The sequence below is a fragment of the Magnolia sinica genome, chromosome 12 (genome assembly GCF_029962835.1).
Source record: "Magnolia sinica isolate HGM2019 chromosome 12, MsV1, whole genome shotgun sequence".
Classification (NCBI taxonomy): Eukaryota; Viridiplantae; Streptophyta; class Magnoliopsida; order Magnoliales; family Magnoliaceae; genus Magnolia; species Magnolia sinica.
Genome location: NC_080584.1, coordinates 62,054,151 through 62,071,446, shown reverse-complemented (window position 1 = coordinate 62,071,446; position 17,296 = coordinate 62,054,151). Strand labels below are relative to the sequence as shown.

The 17,296-nt window shown below is 39.0% G+C and overlaps 1 protein-coding gene across 1 annotated transcript in view; it reads left to right on the top strand.

Moving 5' to 3' along the window:
- Nucleotides 1-1,479: 1,479 nt before the first annotated feature.
- Nucleotides 1,480-17,296, top strand: part of LOC131220131 (receptor-like protein 13) — a 66,223-nt gene continuing 50,406 nt past the window's right edge. The window contains exons 1-3 of the mRNA XM_058215102.1: nt 1,480-1,941; nt 10,385-10,735; nt 10,885-10,959. Coding sequence (XP_058071085.1) covers nt 1,587-1,941; nt 10,385-10,735; nt 10,885-10,959 — 781 coding nt within the window. The 5' untranslated portion in view covers nt 1,480-1,586. The remainder of the gene's footprint in view (nt 1,942-10,384; nt 10,736-10,884; nt 10,960-17,296) is intronic.

Here is a 17,296-nt window from a genome sequence, read left to right as displayed (position 1 = left end):
CTGGTATGAAACAAAATTATTTTGTTGTATTACTTTAGTATTTATAGCTTTAATTTGATCATCTAAATTCTTCCCACACAATATTAATGGTTAGCATAACGGTTTCAACACTACTTATTTTCTCTATTTCTCCTTTTGCCATTGTCCAATGACTAATGTTATAATTCCTTGTGATCCTTCTTTTATCTATTGTTCAAGCCATGACATGACATTGCCGATTCATTCCAAGTACGTCACCAAAAAATCCTTTAATACACACGTGGGAATCTTAAAGATACCAAGAGAATCCATACCGATCAAGAATAACATACTCTAAGTGGTTCTCATTAAGAATGCTTAATGACGACAACTGGAATGAACAATACTCATGCAACGCATGATGCTCGATAAGCTAATTATAAACATGGCATGGATTAGCTTGATCTGAACCGTGTGTAACTCACTGCCCTTCAGTCACTGGGAGCGGATTTAGTGTTAGCTGGATAACACCTCAGTGGGTGTTACCCTCACCATGGGGCCCACCTTCGTGATGTTTTGTATATCAAAGGCCCATTTTAGGTAAGCATATCCAAATCTCCGGTGGACCACACCACCGGAAACAGTGGTGATTGAGTGCCTCACCATTAAAAGTTCCAAAGGTTCATCCAACCTCTTAATAATGTTAAGAAGACCTGGATGAAGGGAAAATATAAAGATCAGCTTGATCGGAAGCTTTTGTGGACCACAAAAAATTTGTAATGGTTATTCGTGACAGTTTTTAGTGGTGTGGTATACCTGAGATTTGTATATACTTAAGGTTTGGGAACACGTCCTAAAATCAGATGAAAAAACAGATAGACGGCCTGGATATTCAAAAAATACATAAAGAGAGACAGATAAACTTAATTATCTTCCATTCCTGTCACGCGACGTGTACCTATCGGATAAGTTGAGCCATGGATTAGCCGCGCCACTCTCCTCCCACCGAAATTCTCAACAGCGCCTTCCAAACGGACACGGATTGCATGTTAACAATGCTGGGCGGTGCTTTGTGGGTTCCACATGATATATGTGTTTTATCTCTGCCGTCCATCTAATTTGCCAGCTCATTTTAGGACTTGAACCCAAAAATTAGCAATATCCAAATCTTAGGTGGACCACACCACAAGGATAAGTGGTGATTAAATGCCTGCAATTAAAAACTTCTTGTGGGCCACAAAGTTCTGGATCAAGTTGGTATTTGTGTTTTCTCTTCATTAATCGACCATTTGGATGCAAAATAAGCATTACAGTGGCCTCTAGGAAGTTTCTAATGGTGAGCGTTCAATCGCCTCTGTTTTCCTATGGTGTGGTCCACTTGAGATTTGGATCTACTCTGTTTTTTAGCTCATGCACTGAAATAATAATCCAAAATGGGTAAACGGCATAGATAAAATAAACACTACAGCCGGCCACCGTCACTTGAAACCCAACCCAATCAGCCACACACGTCTGACATCACCTCTCCCACGCGTCCCTCGACCCTGACCAATCTTAGAACTTTTACACTTATAAATTGAAGAACATTCTCCTGCTGGAATACAGAGGAGAAAACTAATACAATTTCCATGGATTGGGCATTGGTTATGTGGTTGTGGGCTTTGGTTTTTGTTCAGTACCATAGTCATGGGTGTCTTGGGTACTTGGACAAGGAGAGGACTTCTCTCTTGGAGATCAAAGCTTCCATCAATTATCCGAATGGGTCTTCTCTTCCTACATGGGAGGATGGGACTGACTGTTGTCGTTGGGAAAGAATCAAGTGCAACAATGAGACAGGCCGAGTGACTGAAATTTCTCTCAATGAAACAAGGGAAGACGAGTTGGGAGAATGGTATCTGAATGCCGACTTACTTCTATCCTTTGGAGAACTGCGGAGCCTCGATTTGTCCTGGAATCAACTCGCTGGTTGGGTTGGTCATGAAGGTACCTTTATCTCCTACAATCTTAACATTCTTCCTTGATGATTTAAAACAGGGCTGCCTTCAGATGTCCTAATAAATTGAATTGCAAATGTGTCAACGTATGTAGTGATTTCTCGCTTCTGAACTGTAATTCTATCAATTTCAATTTGCACATGAAAGAAACAGGGCTTCAATGACAGCGAGGATGACTTGGGGAAAAAAAACAGAGTTGTTGGGATTTGAGGCCTTCTCCTACATAAATACAGGGAAACATTTTTAACCATTGCAATTTAATTCACTCCAGCATCACTATCTGTTTCATGCTGAACTAAAGATCTAACGCATTGTGTTGGAAATAAAGGCTTATGGTGTTTCCTCTTCGGGATGATGCATTTTTGGAAATTTATTTGTTTTTCTAATGAAAGATTAAGAACAGTTGGGATTTTTCCCCTGTTCTAAGCAGGCTCTAAACACAGGACATCACCCATATGGGATTTTTCCCATTCTAAGAGCACCTTGACCTCAGTGATAACTCCTTCAATGAAAGCATTTTTCTCTATTTGGGTTCACTCTCATCCCTCAGGACTCTTGATCTAAGCTCCAATAGTATCGAAGGACGCTTCCCCTCTGAAGGTAAGTCGATCAATTGTAAAGAAATTATACACAGATTGATAACATCAGTTTAAGAGACTGAATTGCACACTCTCCCTTCTATATAAAAGCATATAGATCTTACTGATAGGAGCCCTTCACATGCATATCAATATGGCATTTGAAATTTCACATTTTGAGATGCTTGTTGATTCTTGCCATCGGTAGTAGCAGATAATAGTATTACATCTTCTGCCATATTATAAGCTCAACTGTGGCGAAAAACAAAGGTAGGTTTCATAAGAAGCCACCTTTAGCTGCTTCTTCTTCTTCTTATTTTTCTAAGGGCCTGAAATCGATCATAAGAAGCCACCTTTAGCTTTAACCTAAAGTGATTGAAGAGAGGGGAAGGAGGTGAGAGGACTCAGATTCTGTAGTGATCCTCCAGTGCCAACCATTCATGCAGTCCATCCATTTTTCCAGGTCATCTTAGATCATCATCACAGAAGTGAGGCAGATCCAAAGCTCAAGTGGAGAACACCACAGGAAACAGTGGAGATTGAATTCCTACAGTTGAAAACTTCCTGTGAGCAACAGAAGTTTTGGATAAAGCAGATTTTTCTGTTTTGCCTTCATCCAGGTTTATGTGACTTTATGAACAGTTCTAATGGAAAATAAACATGGCGGCTGGACACTAGGAAGGTGTCCATGGTATGTGTCACTATCCCCACTTCTTCATGTGGTGTGGTCCACATAAGCTTTGGATCTATCTCATTTTTTAGTCTCATACCTTAAAATGAGCTTGCAACATGAATGGACTGCGTGGATAAGATACATACACCACGGTGGAACCCACAGGGGTTACTACAGAATTTGAAATTCAACTTAATAGTGCATCCAAAACGCACTCGGCAGGCTGACTTTTAAATTGTAATTCTATCCATTTCAAGTTGGACTTGAGAAAAACCAGTAATTGATATAAGGCTTCAATGATGACAGTGACCAAAAAAAAGAAAAAGAAAAAGAAAAAGAGAGAGAGAGAGAGAGAGAGAGAGAGAGAGAGAGAGAGAGAGAGAGTTCTTGGGTTTTCTCTACACAGTAAATATAGGAAAACGTTGTTTTTACCTTTGTATGTCAATTCACTATAGCATTGCCATCTGTTTCATGCTGAACACAAGATCCAAGGGAAGGGAGAGTGTTGGAAACAAAAGGCCCTCCTAAATGTTTCCTCTTAGGCATGTTATGTTTTTGAGTAAATATTTTTATTTTATTTTTAATGAAAATTTAATAATGGTTGGGATTATTCTCCTGTTATAAGCAAGTCCTAAACACAGGACATCACCCATATGCAGGTTTCAAAAGATAGTCGAGATTGAGCAATCTAGAGCACTTTGATCTGAGTTGTAACCACTTGAATAGAAGCATTCTACCATATTTAGATGCCATTTCATCTCTTAAGAGTTTGTATCTAAACACCAATTCTTTTAGAGTTCCAGACACAAGTTTTGAAATATTGCCCAGATTGGGCAATTACGTGCATCTAGATCTGGACCTTGGGCTGCCACGATTGATTTGTTGAATTCCATACCCAAGTTTTGAAATATTGTCCAGATTGGGCATCTACGTGCATCTAGATCAGGACCCGGGCGTTTTTCTTGTTGTTCTCTTTGGAACGGACTGCTTTGCTAAGGATTGCTCTCTTTGTGCTATGTTGCTTTGATTGTTGACCGAGCGGTTGTCAGACGATAACCTGACCATGTGTTGGTGGCGTTTTAGCCTTATGTTGGGGTTTACTGAACTGTGTAGTTCCCTCCTTGAGTTATCTTTTCATGACAAGTATAACAGACAAGGGATTAGTGTAGACTGATTCCAGGAAGGTTTAACAATATTCAAACTTTTTGGGTCTTGGTTGACCATTGGCGCTTTTCCCTTTATCCTTGGTTTTAGCTAACCGGTCTTTGATGATTATTCCCTTTGAAATGAACCTTTCCTTTAGGGCTAGGGGTGAGCCTTTTGCTTGTGCTCAGTTTGGCTATTTATAGTAAGTTTCTTATGTGGCTTAACAACTGACCGTATCTCAACCTGTAGCGCATGTGGTCAACTAATCAGGTGTACCATTTCCACATGCTTTTCCTTAGGTCGTTATCATCTCAATTTAGAGATGTTATCATTGGCCGCCCCGAGAAGGGGATCTCAATTAATTCCTGCTGCAAGGATGAACGTGATGAAGTCAATCACCGTCTTCCTCAGGGGGATAACTTCTTCAAATCCATGAAGCTTCTCTAGACTCCTCATAGAGACTTCTCGAATCCATGAGGAAAAAGCAAGAAAATAGAAATAGTATTCATGAAAATTCATAAATTAATTGATATCTACAATAAACAAGTCTATAGCCCTTTAAATAGGGATACCAAGCCTCGAAAGAAGTTTCAGAATTAAACTACAACTAAAACTCCCTAAAATTTGTAACTTACTATAAATACTAAATTTACTATTTATAGTAAGTTTCCTATGTGGCTTAACCACGTTATTCTCCTAATTTTTCTAAACACTTTTCATGTTGGACAACTCCTAAAGCCCAACAGATGAAAAGTTACAATCAAACCAAAACTTACTAAAAATAGTAAAAATAGAAAGAAACGGGAAATTCAACCATCGATCTGATGGAATCTCACAAATTCAGCATGGGCAACCCGGCCTCACTAGGTTGGTTGGATAGAGTAGCACGTCCTACCCCAAAATCATATATGCTACGTCGAGTAACTCATTTCGGTTTGCGAGATATATTTATTTTAAGGTTCTAACGGTTTTGATGACTTCTGCCTCCAATCGGGCCTTCTCTGATCCATCTTGGATATGAAAGTGTCCACGACCCACTCTACATCACTCTCCTCCACTTCAAAATAACTCGTCCTCGAGTTCTCGTGCTGCTTCGGTTCTTCATACTTGGTCTGGTGCGCTGTAACGATACCCAGATCAAAAGTTATGATCAATTTACGGTCAACCTTCTTTTGGTCCAACCATGCTAGGAATGTATCTGTGACACATTCTACATCAGACCCCTCCACTTGGAAAAAACTCGTCCACAAGTTACTCAAGAGACCTGGCTTATGATTCCGAGATAACTTCTGATGTTAATGCTTATTAGCCTTTTTCTTTACTTGATATTAAGCTCTTGAGCTGACATAATACATATACTCATGTTTTTCTTGACTTTACTAGTATCGATCATTTCTTTCACTTTTGCTTGCAAGATCTGACATTCTTTCTCACTCACCTAACAGTGAGGGCGGTTGGGTAAGCCAGACCCAAAGACAAGGCCTATGTGATGTTTGATGTCCCTCATGAGGGGCAATCCATTAAGTAAATCTTTAGGCTAAAATTCTTTAAATTCATTCATGAAAGGCCTTAAACTTTGGGGAATGTCTAAGGGTTTCGATTCCTCGCCCTTTACCATTACGGTATATACCTTGCCAGCTTCCTTGGATTTCTCCATGAAATCTCGAATGGTTAAGAGGTAGTTCCCCTCCACTTTAGAAGCTTTGGGGTGTTTCTCTGGTACAATAGAGGTAAGGATTATTTTTCGGCTATCCTTGACGAAGACGTAAATATTGTCTCGTCCTCGGTGGGTCGCATCACGGTCCGACTGCCATGGTTGACCAAGTAACATATGGTATGCTTCCATGTCGACGACGTCACAAAGTACTTGATCCTTATAAGTTGTGCCAATTGAAAATGAGACAATGCATTGTTTAGTTACCTTGGTCTCGTTCACCTTTTTTATCCAGCCAATTGAGTACGGGGAAAGATGTTTTGTCGTTGGTAGCTACAACTTGTCCACCATCACAACAGTAACGATTGTTTGACCTTAGCTGAACGTAAGGATTTTTAATCCTGATTGGGCCCACTGTTGTGGGTGTTACACATTGATGTCTAGATGAGCCACTGCCCATATCACAGTTTGCAGTTGTAGGAGGTTGATGATGTTCTCCTATTGGTTCTTTTCCTCGTGCCAGCATTAGATCCTACATTAGACTTGTCATGAGGGGTCGAGTTAAAGGATATAGCCGATCAGGAACTCTTGCAAGTTGCATTTCTGCCATACTTGCCAATTGAATCGCTTTATCCATGGTCTTGACTGGGTGCATCTAAACTCGATCTTGAATCGTCAATCGTAACCCACATATAAATTGTAACCCAATTGAACCGCTTCATCTACGGTCTTGACAGGTCATTTCACATTTTCAACCATTGGAATTCTTTGGTGTAGTCGGTGATGGTTCGATTCCCCTATCGACAGTTTTAGTATTGCTGAAATAATACCTACTTATAATCACAAAGAAGGAATCATGATCGAAGAAGACATCTCATTCGTGGCCATGATGAAATGGGTGCCTTATTCTGTGGGGCATGTGAGAGTTATAATTGGACCCACTATGTAAAAGCACCAGATTTTAATTTAAACGCTACTAATTTCACCTTTTTATCTCTGGCACGTCTATGTAATCAAAATATTGTTCTACTTCGGCTAGCCAATCAAGGAAATTTCTATACATAATAACCAATTAAAACTAAGAAGTTCGGCCTTACCTCGATACTTTCTTTCGGTACGATTTAGATGATTGCCCCCATGGATTGGTTGTTGGGTAAATCGTTCATCAAAGTCCTCGTCACTAGAACTTGAATAATCTGGTGTAGCCCTACGATTTACTACTGGAAGTGCTCTACCCATATTGAAGGTAGGGCCCCACATGCTGAATGGTACACACATCAAGGTGGGCCCACAAATGGAAGGCTAGCATCAAAGGTGGGGCCCGCATGATGGATGGCCTTTCGCATGATGGACGATCTATACCAGGTGGAACCCACTTGATGGAAGGTCCACATGAAAGGTGGAACCCACATGATGGACAATCCACATGAAAGGTGGAACACACGTGATGGATGGTGGCATTGAAGATGGGCCCACATGATGCAAAGTTGACATCAAAGGAGGGCCCACATGATGAATAACCCTTATTGAAGGTGGGGCTCCACATGATTAATGGTCCACATTAAGGTGGACCCAGATAAAGGATGGAGTAAGCCTCACATGATGGATAGCTCGCAACAAAGCGTGGCCCCATATGGTGAAAGACGCATATCCAAAGTAGCCCACCATAATTGATGATCAACATAGAAGGGGTACCCCCACATGATGGATAGTGGACATCAAAGTGGGCCTAACATGAGGGGATAACCCACATTAAAAATGCTCCCTATATAATGAATGGCCCACATCAAATTCTGTGGACTCGCATGATGGACTACCTATATCAAGTGGGACCCACCTAATTGAGGATCCAAATCAAGGTGGGTCCAGTATAGTGGATATTTCACATCAAAGTCATTCCTAATGATGAATGGTATGCAAGATGGACAACCCACTTTGAAGGCGGGGCCCACACGATGGACACATCAAATGTGAGCTCCATGTGATGGGTAGTGAACATTCAAGTGACCTACATGAAAGAAAATTAACATTGATGGTGGGCTCCACATGATGGATGACGTAAATCAAGGTGGGCCCCCACATAATGGATGGTGCACATCAAAGATTGAATGGTCTACATCCAAAGTAGGTCTTGCATAATACATGCATGGCCCACTTCAAATGTTTGACCCACATGGACTGTCCACTTCAAAAGTGCGCTCCACGTGACATACAATCCACGTACAATGGCCAACGTGATGGATGGCAACATCTAAGGTGAAAGGAATGAAGGAACATGCTCATTTGAAATAGAGTTATTGCAATTTTTTTAAAATCACAGCAACTATCCTTTAAATAAGTTCTTTGAACGATTTACCAAATATGATTATTTCAAATAAAAGCTCTTTTAAATAAGAGCTTATTTTACCAAATGAACTAATTTTACAATAAGAGCTAGTATAAACAAATTTATTAGAATAGCTCTTATTTGAAAAGCTCTTATTAAATTAGATAAAACATGCCAACCATGCCCTGCAAAATAAGTGGCATCCAAGTGGAATCATGATGCAAGGATGGATGTGATGAGGTCGATCACTGTCTAGCTCAAGGAGATAATTACACCAAATCCACGGAGCTTCTCTGGACTCCTCACGGAGATTCCTCAAATCAACGAGATAAAATACAAAGAATAGAAATAAATTCTAATTCGAAAATAGATTAATTGATGATAAGAGCAAATTTGCAATCCTTTAAATAGTGATATCAAACTTAGGAGGAATTTTTAGAATCAAACTCCAATTCAAACTCCCTAAAAAATGTGAGTTCTACTAGACTTCATGGTTTTTGGCCAAAAATAGTAAGTGTCTAACTTGGCCTAACCACGTTATTCTCCCAATTTTTCTAAGCGCTTTTCATGTTGAGCACGACTCCTAAAGCACAAAGGATCAAGAGTTATGATTGAACTAAAACTTACTATAAATAGTAAAAATGAAATTAAAATGGACTTTCGACCATCGATCTGATGGAATCTCACAAATTTGGCATGGCATCTTGGCGTTGCGGGGTTGGTTCGCTAAAGTAGCTTCTCCTATCCCAAAATTATATATGGTACGTTGAATTACTCATTCCGGTTTGGGAGATATGTCTATTTTAAGGTTCTGACGATCCTAATCACTTATGCCTTCGATCGGGCCTTCTTTGGTCCATCTTGGAAATGAAAGTGTCCACGACCGCTCTACATCAAATCATGAATAACACTGTTTCACATAATGCAAGAAACAACATGCTCTGAATGGCCCACCATGTTCTATATGTAAAATCCTTGCCATCCATCGGGTGAAGCCACTTATTTTCTCAGTCCATTTCAAATTTTCCTGTACAGAACTCCTCCATGTCTCGACGTAAAATTTCCCCTAAAATCTCTAAGTTCACATGGTGTTGCCCACCTGGGTTTTGAATCATGAAGAATTTCATATCTTCTTTTCATCTTACTGAGTTGCACCTAACTAATGTGTTTGACTAAAGATACATACCATGGTACCCACGTACACAAACTTATCATTGTCATCCGATTCCCATTGTCCCATTGCTTTTGGACCGACATCATAGCAGCACGAGGATAACTTGATGGAGGGGGTAGATGTTCCATATAAATAAAACATAGTAGACAGCACAAAGATCTGCAACTACGTCTGCTCTTTCAGCCATTTTATTTTATTTATACATTGCAAAAATGGAATTCAAATTTAATAATTGAAATTTAATTTGATAGCACATCCAAACACACTCAACAGTGCCATTTTGAATTCAGGTGGAGATGGCAAGGTATGTTTGCAACACTAAGATTCCATTTGGAGCACTTATTATTGAACTGCAATTATTGGTCAAAAGAGTTGGAAACGGCCAAAATTGAAAACCCGTTGGCTTTCTTAACCAATGAGTCCTGAATTGTAATTCTGACAATTTAAAGGTGGATTTGAGAAAACAAGCCAACAATTTAAAAAATAAAATTAATTAAGTTGATTATGATTGGCTTTCTTAACCAATGAGTCCTGAATTGTAATTCTGACAATTTCAAGGTGGACTTGAGAAAACAAGTCAACAATTTAATTGAGTCGATGATGATGATGATTGGAAAAACCAAAAACAGAGTTGTTGTGATTTAAGGCATTCTCCCACAAAGATACAGGGGAACATTTTTAATCTTTAGTACTCAATCTGTTTCATCTGCGCACAAGGTCATATGTTAGGAATAAAGGCCCCTAGTAAGTGTTTACCCTTCGCCATGCATGCTGTATTTGAGGAAATAATTTTATTTTATTTTTCATGTAAGATTAAGAATGGTTAGGATTTTCCCCTATTCTAAGCAGAGGCCCTAAACATAGGACGTCATCCTATACAGGTTTCAAAAGATGGTCCAGATTGAGCAAGCTAGAGCACCTTGACCTAAGCAATAACTCATTCAATGAAAGCATTCTACTATATGTGGGTTCACTCTCATCCCTCAAGAGTCTGTCTCTGGGCGACAATCAATTTGGATTTCCACACAGCAGTCTTGATGTGATGGGGAATTCACCTCCTATAATTTTATATACAAGTTTTGAAATGTTGTCAAGATTGTGCAACCTAGAGCAGCTAGACCTAAGTTGGAATCAGTTAAATAGAAGTATTCTACCATATTTGGGCGCACTCTCCTCCCTCAAGAGCCTTCATCTAAGAGGGAATAAGTTGGAAGGATGCTTCCCCTCAAAAGGTAGGTTGATTAACTGTAAAGAAATTAAACCAAATTTGAAAATATTAGTTTAGATAATATTTTGAACATTATTTAATGGTCATGCCTCACTCACATCTCCAAATTCCTACTCTAATGCTATATTTTTTTAATTATTTAACTCTTCATAGAATTAGCCAACTTGAGCAAACTGGAGGTTTCGGATTTGGGAGATAATCAACTCAATGGTTCCCTATGGCTGCAAGGTAAGAGCACTTGGATCTTTTCTAATAAATGCTAGAGTTGAGTGTCTTTCACATGCACCTCAAAATGGCATTTGAAAATTTACATTCTGAGATGCTTTTCATGACATTATTCTTGCCACCACTAGTAGGAAAATATATTACATCCTTGTGTGATAATAATCTTTAACTTTGAAAATGATGATTGTACATTTCTACGGAAGATTTTGATAATATTTTACCCTCCTAGCGATGACTTTTGCTCTTGTTATCCTTAATTAAGAGGTGTTAAAGCAGGACACGAGGTGCGTGCAACCTTCTTACACGTTCCTTGTGTAACCCATAACTCTGTGGGGCCCACCACATGTCCCTATGAAATCCACTCCATGAGCCTCGGGAAGGTTTCAATGGTTTGTGTTTCCATTCTCATTGTTTTCTGTGGTGTGGGTCACTTGAATTTTGGATCTACCACATTTTTGGAATCACATCTTAACCTGACTTTGAGAAACTGATGGGCGGAGTGGATGTGAGATGGAAAACATGGTGGGCCGTACAGAGATTAGGCTGCACGGGCTCTGTGTAACAAGGATTGGCCAACACTCATCTCTGTCAAAGCAAGGCAGTTGTGCCCTCGCTGGCGGAACGGATTGGCTACTCCCCCTGCCATCAGCCCCTTGGCTGGTAGTCAGTGCTCTGTGGGCCGCACCATGATGTATGTGATTCATCCATTCCGTTCATACATTTTTACAAATCATTTTAGGAACATACTAAAAATTATAGGAATATAAATCCTAGGTGGACCACACCACTGGAAAACAATATTGATTGGATATACATCATTAAAATCCTCCTAAGGACCACTCTACTGTTTATTTGACATCCAATCTGTTGATAAGGTCATACAGACCCAGATGAAGGGAAAAAACAAATATCATCTTGATCCAAAACTTTTATGGCCCCCAAAAAAGTTTTTAATGGTTGAAGTTCATTCAGCCCTGTTTCCTTTAATGTGGTCCACTTGAGACCAGGATATACCTCATTTTTGTTCTTTTAATATAAAATGATCTAGAAAAATAGATGGACAGCATGGATGAAACACATACATCATGGTGGGGCTCACGAAGCACTAACCATGAGCCATTGGCTGGTGGCACGGGGAATAGCCAAACCGTTTCCCTCGCTGGCGTGCTCGCATGTACCTTGCCTCGTAACCTTTACGATGGTTGGCAGATTTCCCGTGAAAGCTTTCGCAGGAAGTTCCTGCTCAAAGATTATGGGGTGGGGCTCACTACGATGTTTGTGAGAAATTTAACACGTATATCCATTTTTCGATCTCATTTTAAGACGTGAGAAAAAAGTAAAGTAAATCTAAAACTTAAATAGCCCACAAGAGATGAAAAAATGGATGTTTGTGAGAAATTTAACTTGTATATCCATTTTTCGATCTCATTTTAAGACACGTGAGAAAAAAGTAAGGTGAATATAAAACTTAAATAGCCCACAAGAGATGGAAAAAAGAAGATTTAGTTTTCACCGGTGAAATATTTTTATGACCACAAAGTTTTGTATCAGTCTAAGTTTTCAGTGTTTTCAGTTCATCCTAGTAAAAATGACCTTATAAATGGTTTGAATGGCATATAAACATCAAGGCGGGTATCAACGGTGGGAAGTCCTTTCCCCACTGTTTCATCTTGTATGGCCTAGTTGAGTTTTGCATCCTCCTAATTTTTTATCACATGTCTTAAAATGAGCTCTAAAAATGGAGGGATAGGTTGGATTTCTCATAAACATCACGGTGGACTCCACCTTGCATCCCAGGAACTTCCTACCAAAGCCTTTCCCCGAAAATCCACATCCCATCAGAGGGGTGCAGGGGGCGCGGATTTCCTTTGGCCGAAAGTTCCTACGCTGGTCTGTTAGGTGGGGCCCAATGTAATGTTTTAGAGAAATCCATCCCATTCATCTATTTTGCTAGCATATTTTAGGCCATGAAACTAATATGAGACGGATCCAAAACTCAAGTGGGCCACACTAGAGAAACATAGGGGAAACAAATAAGTACCATTAAAACATAATTGAGCTCTACCTTGATGTTTCTGTTCCATCCAAACCGTTCATGAGGTCATTACCACTGGTATGAAGTGGAAACGCAAAAGCCCTAACCTAATACAAAACTTTGTGGCCATTCAAATATTTCAATGGTGGTCATTATATTCCCATGTTTCTTCTCTCGTGTAGCCAACTTGAGTTTTGGACCCACTTCATTTTTTGTTCAATGTCTTAAAATGATATTAAAAAATGAATGGACATGATGGATTTCTCACAAACAACACGGTTGGCCCACCTAGAATCCCATCCCAGGCACTTTCGTTCTGCTAAAGCCGTCAAGGAAATCCGCCTCTTACACCCAAGCTCTTGGAATAGGATTGGGTACTGAGTTACTCAGTACACTTTTATCGTACTGAGTAAACTCAGTTGGGCCTACTATGAATGTATGTGAGTTATCCACGCCGTCCATCCATTTTTACAGAACATTTTAGTGGTTGGTTCTAAAATAGAAGTATTCTCAAAGCTTAAGTGGACCACACTAAAGAAAACAGTGATAATAATGACGTCCACCGTTGAAACCTTCCTAGGGCCCACAGTGATGTTTATTTGTCACACAGACTTGGATGAAGGGAAAATAAAATATCAGCTGGATCCAAAACTTCTATGGCCCCAAGAAATTTTCAAGGGTAGGGGTTCAATTCTCACTATTTCCTGTGGTATGGTCCACTTGAGTTCTGTATATAGTTCAATTTTGGTCTCATGCCCAAAAATGAGCTGGTAAAAGAGATGGACAGGATGGATTTCTCACAAACATCACAGTGTGCCCACCTAAAATCCCATCCCTGGCACTTTTGGTTCCTGCTAAAGCCTTAAGGAAATCCGCCTCTTACACCCAGGCTCTTTGGCGTCCATTGTAACATATGTGTTATATCCACTTCATCCGTACATTTCACTGGTTCATTTTAGGACATGGATATCTAAAAGTCAAGTAGGCCACGCCTCACAAAATAGTGGGGAAAGAAATGTCAACCATTAAAACCTTCTTGGGCTCACCATAGTCTTTACATACCATCAACCTATTCATAAGGTGATTCCGATCAGGATGTAGAAAGATTAATACAGAATCTCAGTCTGATTCAAAACTTCTACGACACCTAAAAAAAATAAGGCTTCAACAGTGTGTATTTCTATCTTTATTATATCATGAGGTGCGGCTTACCCAAGCTTTGGATCTTCCTGGTATTTGGGCTCATGTCCTAAAATTAGCTATCAAAATGGATAAGTAGAGTAGATATGAATAATAATAATAAAATCATGATGAGCCTCTCACTTAGTGTTACAAGGGATTCCTACGTGGCTATGTTATAAAGACTAATAAGAGACAACCTGTGTCCATTTGGAATTGTGAGTAAACCCGGTTTCACTCAAGGTAAGAAACAGCAAGTTCTAGGTGGTCCACCATATTTTTTTTTATGTAAATCCTCTCTGTCCACTAGGTGAAGCTCTTTATTTTTGCTGTACATGCAAAAGCTCTTCTAAACAAAACTCCTTTGGGTCTCAAAAATGGTTTATATAAGGTCTTGCCCACTTGAGTTTCCTAGAATTTTGTGTCTTTTCTTGATCTTTATGAGTTACGGCTGTTAATGTTTTTCATTTTTTTTGTTTTTTATTTTTATTTTTATTTTTTATTTTTTTATTCGACATCCCCATTGTTCCCCGTTGTATGGCCCACCAAAGTTGTGTATCTGCAAATTTTTTGCCCTGAGGTCCTAACATTAAGGATAACTTGATAGAGTAGAGATTCCATATAAAACTTGAAAAGCCCCACAGGATTTTAGATTGCCCTTGGAATTTGAAGCCATGTGAATCTCCTGTTTCCTGTGGGTCCACTGTGACATCTCAATAACATCCACTACGATCATTCTGCTTTGCTTTTTCATAATCATATGGTATGATCCACCCTAATATTAGGATCTGCTTAATTTTTGGGTTCATGGCCTAAAAGGAGTTGTCAAAATGGATGGACCACACCAATATGCAATGCATACATAATAATGGACCACACCAATATACAATACATACATCATGTGGTGTAGCCCATATGAGTTCTTGATATGCTAATTTTTAAAATCCTGTGCTATTGTGGTCCTGCAAAACTGATGGAGGGAGTGGATTTATTAAGGGAGTCTCTATAAGCTCCACATCATTTCCAACCACATGAACTTCTTGTGCTACGTTAACAGGCCATCCATGTCGGGCAAAGAAACGGAAGCGGTGCCTTTAACATGAAGTGTATATGGTGCTTTGTGGGACCCATTATGATGTATGTGTTTAATCCACACCATCTATCCATTTTTAGATAATTTTAGGACATGATCCTAAATATGAGGCAGATCTAAGATTTAGTTGGACCACACCACAGGAGACAATAGATGCTTACCGTTAAAAACTTCTTGTGAGCTACAACAGTTTTGAATCAATCTTATATATATATATATATTCCCCTTCTTTTATGTCCGTGTAACCTAATCAACATGTTATGGAAAATAAGCATTATGGTGGGCATTAAGGTGGTTCCTAGGAAGTTTTTAATGGTCACCCTTTAATCACTACTGCTTCTAAGGTCCACTTGAGATTTGAATCTACCTTATTTCTGGGATCATGCCATAAAATGATCCAGAAAAATGAATGGACTATATGAATAGATTATGGTGGGTCCCACAGAAAACGGATACGTGACCAAGCCTATGTCACCATGCAATCAGGTACAGTGAAAATTTTTCCTTTTTTTAGAATTTTTTTATTATAATATTTATAACAACACATGTTTACATCTAGGTACTTATTTAATTCTTATTAAGCAACTTCATTACTTGCTGGGAATTTTTGTAATTTTAAGAAAGCTGCAATCACCGACATAAGGTACCCGTTTGACAATAACTTGATAGATGAGGTATCTTAATAAAAGTTTACTTTAAAAAGGGTACTCAAATGTAAATATTACATTTAATGAGACATTAGTTTGCTAAATTTTCTTTCCAATAGCGAGTCAAAAACCAGTTTTAACTTTGACTTAAGAAAACGCTACGGAAATGAGAAGGAATTAAGAAGCCTCCTCAAAATTGCCATTTTATCCTTGTCAAGGGCAGGTGTAACACTGGGAAGCCGATCGGGTGTTACCCGGGTAAAACACTAAAGTGTGTTAGCCCACTTTGATATATATATATATATATATATATATATATATATATATATTCATGCCATCCATCAATTTTCTAACTCATTTTAGAGCATAATTGCAAAACTAAAGCAGATCCAAATCTCAATTGCACTACAACATGGGAAATAGTTTTCATTGACCATTAAAGCTTATTGTGGGCCATGAAATTTCAGAGCAAGATGATATTGGTGTATTCCTTTCACCCAAGTCAAATATGACAGTTGGCAGTTAGAATTTTTATTGGTGAGTGTTCAATAACCACTCTTGTCTGTGGTGTAGTTCACTTGAGATTTGGATCTGCTTGATTTTTTTTAAATTTTTTTTTTATGATACTGTCTTAAAATGAGCTGGAAAATTCCATGGAGGGCATTCATATACAAAACATATATTAAGGTCCCTCCCAAAGTCTAAGAAACCCACACTAGGTAATACACAACAACACTCGTGGTTGTTTTGTAAGTGTGGTAATGTATGTGTTGTATATCTACACCATCCATTAGTTTTTCCAGCTCATTTTAGAGCACAGTCCCAAAACTGATATCTACAGTAAAGGAAATGGTGATCATTTTGACCATTAAAAACTTCTTGTGGACCATGAAAGTTTTGGATCAAGCTAATATTTGTGTTTTCACTTCATCTAAGTTTGGTGTGATTGGATGGAAAATAAATATTACTGTAGCCCCTCAAATTCGAAGGGATATTTTTTTTCCTGATTTCCTAAGATCAACTACCAAAATAGATTCGAGGAGTGAATGTCATTGAGATGTCATAGTAGGCCCCAGCTTTGATGCACTAGCAGTGCCATAAGAATCAGTAAATAGGACATTCAATGAAGGGAAAACATGAATATGATCAGCTTGATTCAAAACTCTTGTGGCTCCCAAGAAGTATGTAATGGTGGGCGTTCAATCACCACTATTTCCTATGGTGTGGTCTACTTGAGATCTAAACATACATCATTTCGGGCTCATAACATTAAATGACCTAGCAAAAATGGATGGATGAGGTGGATAAAACACATGCATCGTGGTGGGACCAGCCACAGAGCAATGTCAGTAGATATGCTCCCAGTGACGCTATCAATAGGCAATA